Source organism: Colobus angolensis, unplaced genomic scaffold (genome assembly GCF_000951035.1).
Source record: "Colobus angolensis palliatus isolate OR3802 unplaced genomic scaffold, Cang.pa_1.0 Scaffold91, whole genome shotgun sequence".
NCBI classification, from domain to species: domain Eukaryota; kingdom Metazoa; phylum Chordata; class Mammalia; order Primates; family Cercopithecidae; genus Colobus; species Colobus angolensis.
In genome coordinates, this window is record NW_012123043.1 from 3,813,723 (window position 1) to 3,827,025 (window position 13,303).

The 13,303-nt window shown below is 53.8% G+C and overlaps 1 protein-coding gene across 8 annotated transcripts in view; it reads right to left on the reverse strand.

The window, feature by feature from the left end:
- Positions 1 to 306: 306 nt before the first annotated feature.
- Positions 307 to 13,303, reverse strand: part of TMEM9 (transmembrane protein 9) — a 35,559-nt gene continuing 22,562 nt past the window's right edge. For all 8 annotated transcript variants that reach the window (XM_011931722.1, XM_011931720.1, XM_011931719.1 and 5 more), the window contains exons 4-6: positions 12,228 to 12,336; positions 9,317 to 9,448; positions 307 to 1,336 (exon numbers count right to left, since the gene is read on the reverse strand). In XM_011931722.1, coding sequence (XP_011787112.1) covers positions 1,184 to 1,336; positions 9,317 to 9,448; positions 12,228 to 12,336 — 394 coding nt within the window. In that variant the 3' untranslated portion in view covers positions 307 to 1,183. The remainder of the gene's footprint in view (positions 1,337 to 9,316; positions 9,449 to 12,227; positions 12,337 to 13,303) is intronic.

Genomic DNA, 13,303 nt, shown 5'->3' on the forward strand with positions numbered 1-13,303 from the left:
AGTTTCAGAGGAAGAGCCCACAAACATGAAGCAAGTAAAATCTCAGGATAACTCCCAAGGGCTGGTTCATCATGCTCCTTGCCCCAGCCTACCCACCTCTTTCCTCATCAGGTGAGGAGGACTTCCAGCAAGCCGTGGCCTTGGCCTGAGTGCACTGTGGTTGGCTCTGCCACAGCCACCTGGACTTCCCAAGGCTCTGCCTGTCTGGACCTAGCAAGCGCAATGCTCTCTGTCCCCTCTGGGATACATTTACCAGGTCACTTGTGAAAAATTCCTAGTTCCCTAAATCTCTTAAAATCCAGCAAGTGAGAGAAATAGAACAATTTAATGATGGCTTCTTGATTTACACACAAGTCTAAGACAAGAGAAGGACAAAATTTTCTCCCCATGCACCGGTACAACGAAGTTCAGGGACAAGAGGCGACCCAAGGACAGGGGCTGTGGTGTTCAGATCCACGGTCAGCCTCTTGAGTCTCGTGTTCCAACCAACCATCTGGCTCAGCGACTGTGGACACTGGGGAGAGGAGGGACTGCCCAGCCCCCTCAAGTGTGGGTGAGGGGACCGGCAGCAGAGTATGCATGGGCACTCCATGCCCCAATGGGAGAAGTGCACAGGGGACAGGGAACACCAGCTTCCAGGTGTGTCCTGAAGACTACAGTGGGCTCAGGGGACCCAGCTCTCCCATCAGAGCTGTCCTCAGGGCTGGAGCTGGGGCTGAGAGGGAGGTGGTGATAAGAACCACTGCAGAAAGGAGCACATGCTGAATGCTGGGCCATGCTTTCCTCCCAGACACTGAGTTCCTGAAGACCCAGCTTTATCTTCCAAGGGTAACAACATTCCCAAGACTCGGAGCTGGAAGGTGGCAAGAGTGGAGCCAGGAGAGACAGACTGCATCTACTCCTGAGGCCGCCTCAAATGTCTGCACTCCCTTCGGGCCTGCCTTTCCCCTCCCTTCAACCCCAAAGACCCAAGAAGACAACAGAGATCGGAGACCGTATCCCTCTTCCCTAATCAAAATAGTCAAGTACAACATTTCTAAAGTTAGGGAGGAGGAGGAAAAATGCCACGGGCTCTTAAAGGGAAGACTGGCACCGAGGGAAGGGAGAAGTAGCCCCCCGCTTTGTCCAGCCTGGAAGCTGGCAGCCATGGTGTTGAGGCCTTGACCCAACCATAGGAGCCCATCTAGCTGAGCATCTTGTGCCGATCGAAGACTGTCTTCCGCTGCTCCTGCACCTGCAGCTTCCACCGCTGCTGGGCACCTTCCACGCGCTCCAGGACTGTGTTTGCTCGGGGTCCCCCGAGGGATGCAGCAGCTGCTGCCATAGAGCGAGCATCCTGTAGTGGGAAGAAAAAAAGAGAAGATCTGGCACGGCAAGCCAGAAGGGTCTCGGGTCCTGAAAGTCTGACATGGAAAGAATGACCCATGGGCAACCCCAAAGCCTGACCTTCCCCAGACTGGGAGGCTGGGCCTCCACAAGTGCTGTGGGCTGAGGACCTTGCCTTGTCATCTGCAGAGCTCAACAGTGTGCCAGGTCTGCTGGAGGCCTTAGTGTCTGTAGCATCTGCAGGATGGGGTCCCTGCCCCTCCCTGGGGCCTGGGAAAGGAAGCACTCCAGGAAGAGTAGGCTCTGCTGGGGCCCCAGTTACTGCCACACAGATAGCTCAAGTGAGGTTCCCAGCCTGAACTCACCCCTCATCATGCTCCATTCCACTATTTCTAACTCTCAAGAAGGATGCTAAGCATAGGCTTCAAGACCTCACTTAGGCAGAGGATTTGATGACATTCATTGTTTCAGGAATGTACTGAGGTGCCCCCAGGGCTAGTACTAGGCTAGAGAATTCCCTTGCCCTCCCTGCCATTGCCCAGGGAATGGGAGGAAGGCCCAGGGGCTAGGGTCTGGCTACCCTGAGATGGCAGCAGTCTGCTCCAGATGGGAGAAGGTGCCTACTGAGGAGTCTGCACAGATCCAGATCCACGGGATCTTAGTTTCCCTGGGAAAGAGGGATGTGACATCACTCAGGGAGTCTGGCAGGGATGGAAATTCAGAGCCGCCCCAGCATTTCCTTTGCAGAGCCCACTCTGGCCCATTCCCTCCTTTGATAGCCGAGGACAGCTCCGCTTCCTCCCTATCTGCCTCTGCTGATCCCCTTCCCCTTTGCTTTCAGAACTGTTGCTGCCGTCAAAAGCATCCTCCCCTAATTACCACTTCTCTGCCTCTGAAGCTCCGGAGCCTCTGCATTTCCTGCAGGACCTGAACCTGATCTTTGGAGAGAATTAGAGCTGAGGGCCAGGCCTGCACCCCCGTGGGGATTTCCTCCCTAGCTTTCCCTGCCTCTCATCTCCTGCCACACATCTCTTAAGGGATTAGTGCACTTCTCTAAGCCCAGAGCCGCCCAGTAAATGCAACTTTGCTTCTAATGCCCCAAGCTGGCACGGCTTCTGTCACCATGCAGCTGCTAGGCTGGGGCGAAGGGGGGTGGTGAGGTGAGGGTAGGGTGGACAGAGAATGAGCTGCCAGTGAGGAGGCTGGGAGAGGATTCATCATCATCCCCTTGGAGCTCTGAGGACTTCATCTGGTGAGCGCTCATCTCTAAGCTGCATTAGAGATGGACACTGCCTTCTGGGAGCCTCCTGTCCAGGTCCTGAGGAAGGCTTCCTGTGCCAGGCTAGGTGAGGCTCAGGCAACACCTGAAAGGCAGGTGTGGCCATGTCAGGCAGGGGGCACACTGAGCTTGGAATTAGGACCCCTGGGTTCTGTTCCTGGGCTGGGGACCACCTGCCCCTTCTAGCCTCAGACTCCCCTAGGCCCGTGTCCCAGGTAGAACTACAGGTCCACAGCGGGGGCTGGGAAGGAGCCATGGCCTCAGTCACTTCTGAGGCAGTGTGTCCCTGAACAAGTTACTTTACTTCTCCAACCTTCAATTTAATATAATAAATGTAGTCACTGAGACTTTTTTCTGCTCTACAGTCTTTAGGAATTATAGTTACCGAATATTACCACCACCACCCCCCCGCCACACACACAGTGAAAAGGAAGTTTCATAAAACAATACTTAGTGTAATGCATTCTGATATTCTTTGCTCTGTTCCATTTTATTTTATAAAAAATCCTGGTCATGACTCACAAAATTCATTTCATGACCTAATGGCTTGTTTGAAATAACTGGTTTAAGATTAGTAGATGGGTATGGCAAAGTTAAATAACACACATATAAAGCACTTACCATCCTGGCTGTCACAGAGCTAGGGCTCAAGAAACCTTTGGTTTCTTTCTTCCCTAGGAGCGATGACTGATATCAAAGCCTAGCTCTGGAAGCCCGCAGGCAGTAAGGCTGGCAGCCTGCTGCCAGGAGAAAGCCTGTGAGAACTGCTATGCTGCTGCCCCTCCTTCCAGTTCCACGCCTTCCCTGTTCACGGTGCTGACTGAGCTGGCCACAGTGCTAAGACCAAGCCCCCACCCAATCCTGCCTCTGTGTGGCCGTCTACATGAGGTGGACACTAAAGACGCATCTGGGAAGCTACGGGCCCACCAGGACTTGGTCATTCTGACTCTGGGGGCTGGATTGCCTTCTCTTCTTCTTTCCATTCCCACTCTCATCCCTTCTGGGACCGTCTTCCTCATGACAGGGCTCCAGTGTGTGTGGGGTGGGGTGCTAGGCTTGGAAGGGTGGGGCAGTTTTAGCCCTGCTCTCCTTCCACTGCTCTGCATCTCAGGGGAGCATCTTGAGAAGGGGAAGCCAGGGAGAGCCCAGAGCAGAGCATTAAGGGAACATGCTGAAATTCACCACATTACCACAGTATCATTTGTTTTCCCTTCATGTAAAGTCTTAACAAACAGCTCCTAAGTGGGGGAAAGCTGCCACTGAGAGGCTGTGTTTCCATCGCTAATAGTCTGATTAAAAGGTATTAAAGACTCCACATCTGTTTCAGAGACAGCCCAGAGTGAGGCCTCATCCTTGCTTGCTCTGCAGCAAGTATGGTGGGTAGCAGTGGGAGAAATACCACCAATTCCTCCCCTCTCCCCCTGAGTCTGGGTCTCCGGTTAACTTGGGAACAGAAGGGCAGTTAGGAGGGGAGGCGGGTGGAGCCCCTCCCAATCAGGGGAAAGAGCTTGGACATGGATGGGTTCGCAGGAGGTCCCAGGGGGACCAGACCAGTGTGACTGTGAAAAGTGCCACTACGTGCCAGGCGCTCTGCTAGGCACTTTACACAGATTATTCCCAGGCTTACAACACTGGCAAATGGGTAAAACCATCCCATATCGTAGCTGCAGAAACTGAGGCTCTGAAAGGTGAATCATCTTGCTGCCCAAGGCTGCATGGCTGTTTAGTGGCCAAGTCAGAATTTGAACCTATGTATGTATATCTCTTATCCCAGGACCCAGCTGGATCCTTCTTTAGCTGGTTTCTCCTAAGAGGGAGCCAGCATGGACAACCAAAGAGACAGGTTGGTATCTTTCCCCACAGCTAGAGCAAGAACAAAACACCTCTAAAGGAACCAATGCACAGGACATCAAGCGAGGCCCTCCTCTCCAGCACTGGGAGGACCCAAGTAGCTGTGTCGATAAGCCCGAGTTGATCAAACTAGCCCTGAGCCCTTCAGGCTGTCCCAGATGAAACCCTCTTCAGTCTGTCCAGAAGCACTGGTACTGAGCTGGCACTGGACTTGGCCCAAGTCTGATGACGAGAACACAGGGACAGTGAGAACCCCACCTCAGGCGGCTCTCCCCTTTCTGGCTGCTCCTCCTCCCTCCTCCCCAATCCCAGACACAGGAATGTGACCAGGCGGTCTCGTCACTTACCAGCCACTCAGCAAAGCATGGCCCTAGTGCAAAGCCCTTTAGCAAGAGGACTATACAGCCTGAGTTTTCCATGTTTGACCCAAATCCTTGCTGCTGTTGCTGCGTCCCACTGCATCTCTGCGGCGAGGCTCTCCCTGACCCCTGCATGCTGCGGCCAGAGCCACCTTCCTACGATACACCAACTCATGCTGTTTCCCTGCTCAAAAACCCCAGCTGGGACCCAGCTGCTCACAAGTAAAACCCTGCTGAGCATGACATTCAAGGACACTCCCAGCCTCACCTCCCCGCTTACCCCCGAGCCTCTGGCTACACTGGTCCATGCATCCTCTCTCCACCTGCGGTGATCGCCTCACTCAGGCCCTTGTGCACTCTGCCCCTCAGGCTTCCCTCCAGCAATCATGACGCTACTTAAGTGTTAACACCTGATTGAAATAGCACATTCTTAAGGATGAGCAAATACTTGTAAAGCTTCCATGCACACGTTCACAACAGTTATGCTGAGGTAAAAATGATTATGTCTATTCCAGATTTAGAAAACTAAATCAGGAGGTTAGCACCACGGATAGTAAATGGCAGGGCTCAGCCCCTCCCACGACTGTGATTAACCACAATGCTGTGCTGCCCCACTGGAGGCTCTAGAAGCATCTGTTGAAGTGCACACCTTTCTATTCTGCCCTCAGGGGAGGAGGCTGTCTGGACTGCCCTCATCAGTGTGTCTGTTCCGTGTTTCACTGTCAGCTCCCCAGGGCTGGGGTCCTCAGCACACAGCTGCCACCCATGTGCAGACAGGAGGGGAGACTGCTCCCCAGGGGCCCAAGTCTTCTCCCCGGTGCCTGCATTTCCAGTTCCCATCATCATCATCGCCTTTCCTTGATTTCCCTGTACACTCTCTCCCAAACGGGGCCCAGAACTCTACCCACTGCCCCAGGAGGGTGAGCACTTTGAAGACCTCTTCAGAGCTTGGGCCCATGCTGTGAGCAGCGACATCCCCAGCCTCAGAGAAACCATGTGTGTCTCTTCAAAGAGGGCCCAACCTGCACATCTAAAACAGCTCTGTTTGCCGTTTCTGCCCCAGCAAACATGCTTGCTTCCTCCTTTCAAAGGACGTCTGAGCCCAGGGATTACACCTAATGCTGCTGGAATCCCAGGGGAGGCAGCGCCCAGCAATCAGGGCCCACTGAGGCTCTGCCAGCGCTTTCAAAGGGAACATGACAGGCTTTCATCTCCCTCCATGAACAGGGCTGAGGCTGAGGGGGAGGCCTCCCCTTCCTCTTCCAGTTCTTTACCTCCAGGGCAGGAGAGCTCCTGGCCACAGGAATTGGGAAGAGGGAGCCAAGGGGTCCCTAACCTTAAAAAATGCCCTGACTTCCAGATCTCACCCCTAACTGGGTCCCAAACTCCTGGGGCATAGGGCCTGAAAGTTCCTGGAGCCTAGGAAGACTTTTCCTTCTAAAGTCACCGAGTTGTACAGGCCTAGGCGAGCTTTCAAGGAACCCCAAGAGGCCATGTCCTGACTTTGTTCCTCTTGGGGTGAAACCCAGAGACATGGCTACAGCCTAGGTACTGCTGCCGCTCCTCTGAGTGCCTGCCCCCCAGCCCCATGTTTCCCCACATCCTTTTCCTCTGTGCACTGACAGGGGCAGTAGATTATCCCTTGTCATCCAGGACTAGGGCCCCGGTCTCTGTAAAGGCAAGTTCCTTGGGTTCTGTCTAGCCCCAGTGCCTTGTTCATCCTCCCTGCAGTTCAGTGGTCACTCTCCCATCCACCCTGAGCTGGCACTGAAAATTCCCCTCTGCCAGGAAGCCTTCCTTCCCAGACTAACACAAAGGGAAGGGTAACTTTCCGACCCCTTGTCTAGTAAAGAGGGGCCTCCCAAGGCATCTGGCTTCTTCAGCTGACCATCCATCTCATGAAGCCAGATTTTACCGCCAGCCTTTATGTTTCCTGCTGGTTCACCTGCATTTGGCCATCTTGGGGCTTAAATCCCCGCGGGCAGACATAAGGTCTGTGCACATCTCAACACTGTGCCACCTGCAGGTTTTCTGAATACACTCAGAAAAGCAGGGTTGCTGAACCACAGACATCTGTGACCTCCAGACCACACAGAATCACAGGAGGTGAGGGGATGGAGAGGTGATGCCAAAGAATGGGACCGACGGCACTTCCTTACCCAGCCAAGGGCACCCAATGAGATCTACCCACCCCAGGCCAAAACCAGCCAGAGTTGGCTGCACCCTAGGTTAGGGTATCAAAGAGATTAAACACAACCTTTTATGACCTTTTAGAACCTTGGGTGAGAGGTGAGGGCATGTCATTCTGTCCATCCCAGGGCCGGAATCTCCCCTACAGCAGGGAGCATGGCTCGCCAGCTTCTATGTGCTGCAGCCTGTCACAGCCTACTGTCCTCTCAGGCAGTCCTGCTACAGGTTAGCAAATCTAACCCCTTCTTCCTCCCAAGGCTCATACAAACAGCCTTCAGATGAGGAGCACCCCAGGTCTCCTGGGGGTAAGAGAGACCTGGGTTCATACCCAGGGACGGTAAGCTGCCCTCCCTCCGGCTCCCTGGCTAGGATAGCAGGAGACACAACAAGGCCATGCCCCAGAGCCGTGCATTCCACGGAAATCATTGGGCTGCATCTCTCAATTACTACCCCAGCCAGGACTGCAATTACCACATTACCCCTAATCGCTGAGTGTTTATTAGCGATGCTCCTCCCCTATCAGAGCTGCTATTACTCTACATTAATAACCAGGTAGGCACACGAGGTTTCCTCTTGAACACAGACCACCCAACTGCCAGTGCCACCACCTCCCAGGCCCCAGCTCCAATGGGGCGAGGTTCATCCCCTCTGCTCCACCTTCGGCCAAACTCATGTCAGCAGGAAGCTGGAGGCAAACGGAGCAGTCCAGGCATGTGCGCAGGGTGGGGCAACACAGCCCTCGAGAGCAGGCAGGCTCCCTCCCTGAGCTGCCCTTCTCTTCACTCTTCATGCTGGCCCAGACCCACATCACCCAGGCAGCTTCACACTTAGACTTGAGCCCCTGGGTCCTCTTTTTGGTGAGGAACTGGCTCATGGTCTTGCAAGGGAGCCCAGCCCACCTACCCCATAGTTAGACCATGCTGTCTACAGGAAGACTCCTAGCTTCCTCCTTATACTGTGTTAAATCTCTCTGTCCCTAGGTGAGGCTAAGCTGTCTCCTGCAAACTTCTAAAGGCAGCTATCATGCGTCTCCTTTAGTTGTCTTTTTTCCTTTAAGCTAAATAACTCTCAGTTTCTTCAACTAATTCTCCGAGGCCTAGCTGAGGCGCTTCCCCACTAGATATTCCTTATGCATATACATGAGGTCACTCAGGGCATCCCTCCATCAGTCAATAAACAGGAGTATCTTCCAGCAGCAAGGCCCTGGGGACAGAGCTCAGAGTGGAAGGTGGAAGCAGCAGCCAACCCCGTCTGCCTTGGCTCCACGCCTCTAAGCAGCCCGCTCTGCTGTCTCATGCGCCCAGCTAGCTGGTACATGAGCGCGTAAGTGGGGAGCCCGAGGCACACAGGGCTCACTCGGGCAAGATTCCCCTAGATTCCCCTAGACCACCTGGGGAGTGCGGGGCTCATCACAACTCTGCTCAACATGGAGGTGCACCACGTCTCACTCCCACCGAGTCCTTCACCTGAGCCCTCCTGTCCCCCCGGGTTTCCTCGCCATGGCGTCCACAACTTTTTAGTATGAGGATTAATGGGAAGACAATGAGAGCAATTGTTAACTGCGCTGGGCCTGGTCCAAGCCCCGTCAGCTCCCCACCATTGCATGAGCTCCTGGAGGCCTTGCAGGCTGTCTGGGGTCAGTGGTTCCCCACTTTCCATATCAGATAAAGCCAAGCTCACTTAGCTTGACATTTAGGGCCTTTAATAATGTGGCCTTAATCTACTGGCCAGCTCTCTCTGCCACTGTGCAAACACCCCTACCCTATGCTTGCAACGCTCAAACTTCCTCACACGTACGTGGCAACGTCCCCCGCCCGGCACCACTGTCTACCTCATTCCTCTTCTGCTCTGGAAATCCTACATTTCCCTCCAGACCCTGGAGCTCTGGTTTGCATTGAGCAAGTGTTCAACAGATGTTTGTGGAATCACTTGACAAACAAATTAACTTGCCGCCTTCCAGTCCGCCAGCAGCTTGTCACCCATGTCTGAACACGCGGGGAATATTATGTGTATCTATGTGTGACTGGCCCTGGTTGGCTGCACCCCGTCTGCCGGGAAGCACAGTGCAGCAGGATGACATGGCTCCCCCGGCTTGTGCATGGAGCCTGCCTGATGCCTGGTGTCCTGCTTCATCTGGAAGGGCAAAGGGCAGGTCCCTGCTGAGTCTGGGTGGTGTGTAGGACATTGACCAGAAAAGCAACTTGAAGCATGTGGGGGAGGTGGGCCCTAGACTTAGGTGGCGCTCCTCTGGGTTTTGCCCTGGGGACACACATGCAGGGGCCCAGGGCCTGGGCACTCAAAGCCCTCTTACCTCATTCTCCTCCTCATTGTGCAGTTGCTCGGTGTATGCATCTGGCTTTCGGATCAGAGGGTCCACCAGCATCAGGAAGGCCATGTAGAGCAAGAGGGCACCCACCACAGACAGGTAGATGACAATGATGACCTGAGGAAGAGACCAGTGTGCCCGTGAATCAGCATCTGGGGCCAGGGCTAGAAATCCGTTTCTAGTCTCGGGCCATCTGTGCCTGGCTGGCAGTGACTCCTCGAGTGGTGCGCTAAGAAAGGACTTGGAGGCAACGTGGGCTCAGAGGGAAAGCACGCCCCGAAAGGAAAGGGAGGGCCTACTCCACAGAGGAAGCACTGTGTCCTAACTTGAGGGAATCTGCACAGCAGGCATCAGGGCAGCAGGCAGATGATAGAGTAAGAAGTCTGGAGCCTGATGCCCTGAGAGGCTCGCGGCGTAGAGGTGGGAACATAGGGCCTCCCTGGCTGTAGAAGAGTCCATGATGAAGGGTGAAGCCATCAGAAACTAAGAGCAAGGAAGAACAGGCTGTGGAGAGGCTGGAAAGCTGAGACCAGGAAGAATAAACCTGGGCTGGTGGGCTCATTGCTCCTGTGGAGAGCAGGACGGGTGGGGCACGCTGACCCACTCACAGCACGCCCCTGCGCAGAGTGGCTCCGGCTGGTAAGGCGTGCACTGCAGGTGGAGGTCACGCCTGCCCTCCCACCAGCCCCTCTGCAAGGAGGGGAAAGCCAGGGCTAGAACAACAACTCCATGAATCTCTTACATACACAGTGCTTCACAAGCTGGAGTCATTTTGTTTTTACAGAAAAGATAGATTTAATGAGGCAAATTCAATGTTTCTCAATGTGGGTGCTCTAGGATTTTGGGTGGGACATCCCTGTAACGGTGTTGGTAACACACCTCGGTTATTGGGACCAGAAAAGCACCTTCATCTGCTTCTAAATGCCCTCTGTGGGGCTGCAATCATCTGAGAACTGCTGGGCTAGGTCACCCAGGATCCCAAGGCTACCAGATGGTAGAGGTGTGACTCGAACCCAGACTTGCTGACTCCCTCTCAAATGCCTTTCCTAATTCCACAGTGCCTGGCCATTGCTGGCTTCTGATCTCAGCCCTGCCCTGCCTAGACTGTGAACAAGAGTGAAAAAAAGAACCTCAGGACTTTCAAGCTGGGCGCCCAGCTCAGTCAATAGCCAAGTTCCACTGGACCAATGTCCCACCTGATTGGGGCACCGTGTTCACACCTGTTTAAACAGGTCAAATAATCAGACTTCACCGGTACCCCAAGAAGGCAGAAGGAGAACAGAGGCTGGGTCTTCAATAGGCTGAAGCTGAGGGGTGCCTCCTAGGCAGGAGGACTGGGGGAAATAGGAGGGATTAGGAAGTTGTATCTGATGAGGTCCCCATGCCAGGAAGTTCCCTCCCGGCCAAACAGGGAGCAGCGGCGACATCTGGCTCTGAATTTCAGGTCTCAGGCGTCTGGTCCCTGGAGGGTGAGGCCCACTGGAGCAAGTTCAGAGAAGGAGAAAGACAGTTGCAGGAGGGGCTGCCTCAGGTGGGAGGATGAAAGGAGTTGAGTCTGCACAGGGCACTGACTGGAAGCGGTGGAGGACAGACAGCTGCTTTGTCCCTGAGTGGTGAGAACACAGAGGAGCTACAGCACAGGGCTCCCTGGAACAAGCAGGAAGGACAGCAGTGAAGACCACCACCCCCCAAAATGTGCCTCAAAAGGAGAAACCTGATGGAGGACCCGGCAGTGCCTTTAAATACGAGAATTATTTTCCAATGCTATCTATAGACTCTTCAAAGGATAAGCAGAAAAAAGCTACAAACTGGAACAGAAAGGGCTACATTAGGCCGGGCATGGTGGCTTACACCTACAATCCCAGCACTTCGGGAAGCCAAGACTGGAGCATTGCTCGAGGCCAGAAGTTTGAGACCAGCCTGGGCAAGATAGTGAGACCCTGTCTCTACAAAAAATTTTTAAAATTAGCTGGGTGTGGAGATGTACACCTGTGGTCCTAGCTAATCAGAAGGCTGAGGTGGGAGGGTTGCATGGGCCTGGGAGGTCAGAGCTGCAGTGAGCTGTGATCATGCCACTGGACTACAGCATAGGCAACAGAGTCAGACCTAGTCTCTAAAAAACAAAAAAAAAGAGAGAGAAATGACTATGTAATCAGTGAGCACTGTGTGTGCCAGGTGCCTGGTCCAGGATTATTAGAACCTGGACTAGGAAGCTGCACTGGGAGGCTGGGGGTCATGGGGTCTCTGCTAGGGCGGCTTCACAGCCTCCAGAAGACATAGGAAGTTCTGCCTGGTGCAGAGGAATGAACAGAGACCTCGTGACGTCTGTGGTGGTGACTGTGTCTATCATCTCTTTCCTGAATTCACCCAAATAATCAATAAGAACAAGGTTCAGGAAAACACAAAAGGACCAATCTGATGTTCTTCCAGCACCCAATACCCAGCCCTAGTTCACAGCTCTGACGCTTTTTACAGGAGCTTAGTCACTTTGGAAGCTTAATTAGACTAAGCTCCAGGAGGGCAGGCCAACCTCCCCATTGGCAGCATTTGCCCAGAATATAGCAGGCACCGAAAAGATATTTACTGGATGAACAGAAGAAGAGAGAGGAAGGAAAAAATCTGGAAAGAATGCAGGGAAAAGGGAGTCTCCAGCAGCTCTCCCAGGGCTCTCCCCTCTCACTGTAATGGGAACCACTGGAAAGAGAGCAGAGAAGGGAGCTGGCTCCAGGAAAGTGTGGGATGTGGGTCCCGGTGTCTGTACTAGGTCAGCCTAGAAGCCAGTCTCATAGCCGTTGGAATGTTCCAGAATAAAGTGAAAAACTGTGGGTGTAGGCCAGCCTGCGATTGGGGAATGGAGTGTGGGAATCCCACTGGCTTCCTGAGACCCTGGCATTACCTTGATGGTGGTGGTGCTGCGCTCCTCGTACCTGCACTCACACAGCAGGCAGTAGGCCTCCACGTCATGGCCAGGCACCGGCATGGGCTCCACCACATGCAGGCAGTTGCTGCAACAGAGACAGACAGGGCTGTCGAGGCAGGGCCACCAGGTCTTAAAGCCTCAAGACCAGGGAAGCAGGCAGCCAGGGGAGCTGAGAGGTAGGGACTGGGCAAAGGTGAAGGGTACCCCCAGAGAGGACTGAGGGCTTATAAAGGATTAGACTGGCAGAATCCCTTCCCAACCCAAAGCCTCATAGCCCATGCCCCTTGCACATCAAAAGCAGTTCTCCAAACTGCCTACAGTGTTGGCACCAAAACCATCAACGTTCCCAGAGTTCTACCCCCAGCCGCCTTCCTCATCTCATACTATGTTTTCCCTGCATGTGCTCATCTGTCCCAAAGATTCAACTCAGAAGCTGACGGATCTTAGATCAGAATCTCCAGCAGGGCCACTCTCCTCTATAAGCTACAGGAGTCACTATTTGCATGTCCCATAGAGACCATGAACTCTACACCCGCCCCTGCACACCCTTTGCCCCCTACTCCCTACTCCTGCAAACTGGCTCCCCATTCGCAATGGCAGAGAACACCTCTACCATCCACTTCACTGTCCGGGTCAAACCCTGGAAATCATCTTTGACACTGCCTTCCTCTCATCTATGAATCCACCAAAGGCCAGTGATTTTACTTCCCTAAAAATTCCTCGAATTCATCTCCTTTATTATTTCCCACTGCTGTGTCTTAGCTCAGGCCCTCATCCTATCTTCCTTGGACAACTGCGCCAGCCTCCGCACTACCCTCCCGCCTCTAGTTTGGCCTTTCTAACATGTACTACCTTCCCACGGCAGCCGAGTAGTCTTCCAGAATGCAACTCTGGTCATGTCATTCCCCAGCTTAGGCCGGGTCAGTGCCTCCACAGAGCCCCTAGGGCCAGTGCTAACTCAATTGCTCTGCCAGGGGTCCCAACCCAAGTCACTACAGTTCCATCTCCTGCTACGCCTCCCTCACCCACTTTCCCATCCTCCAGTCACATGG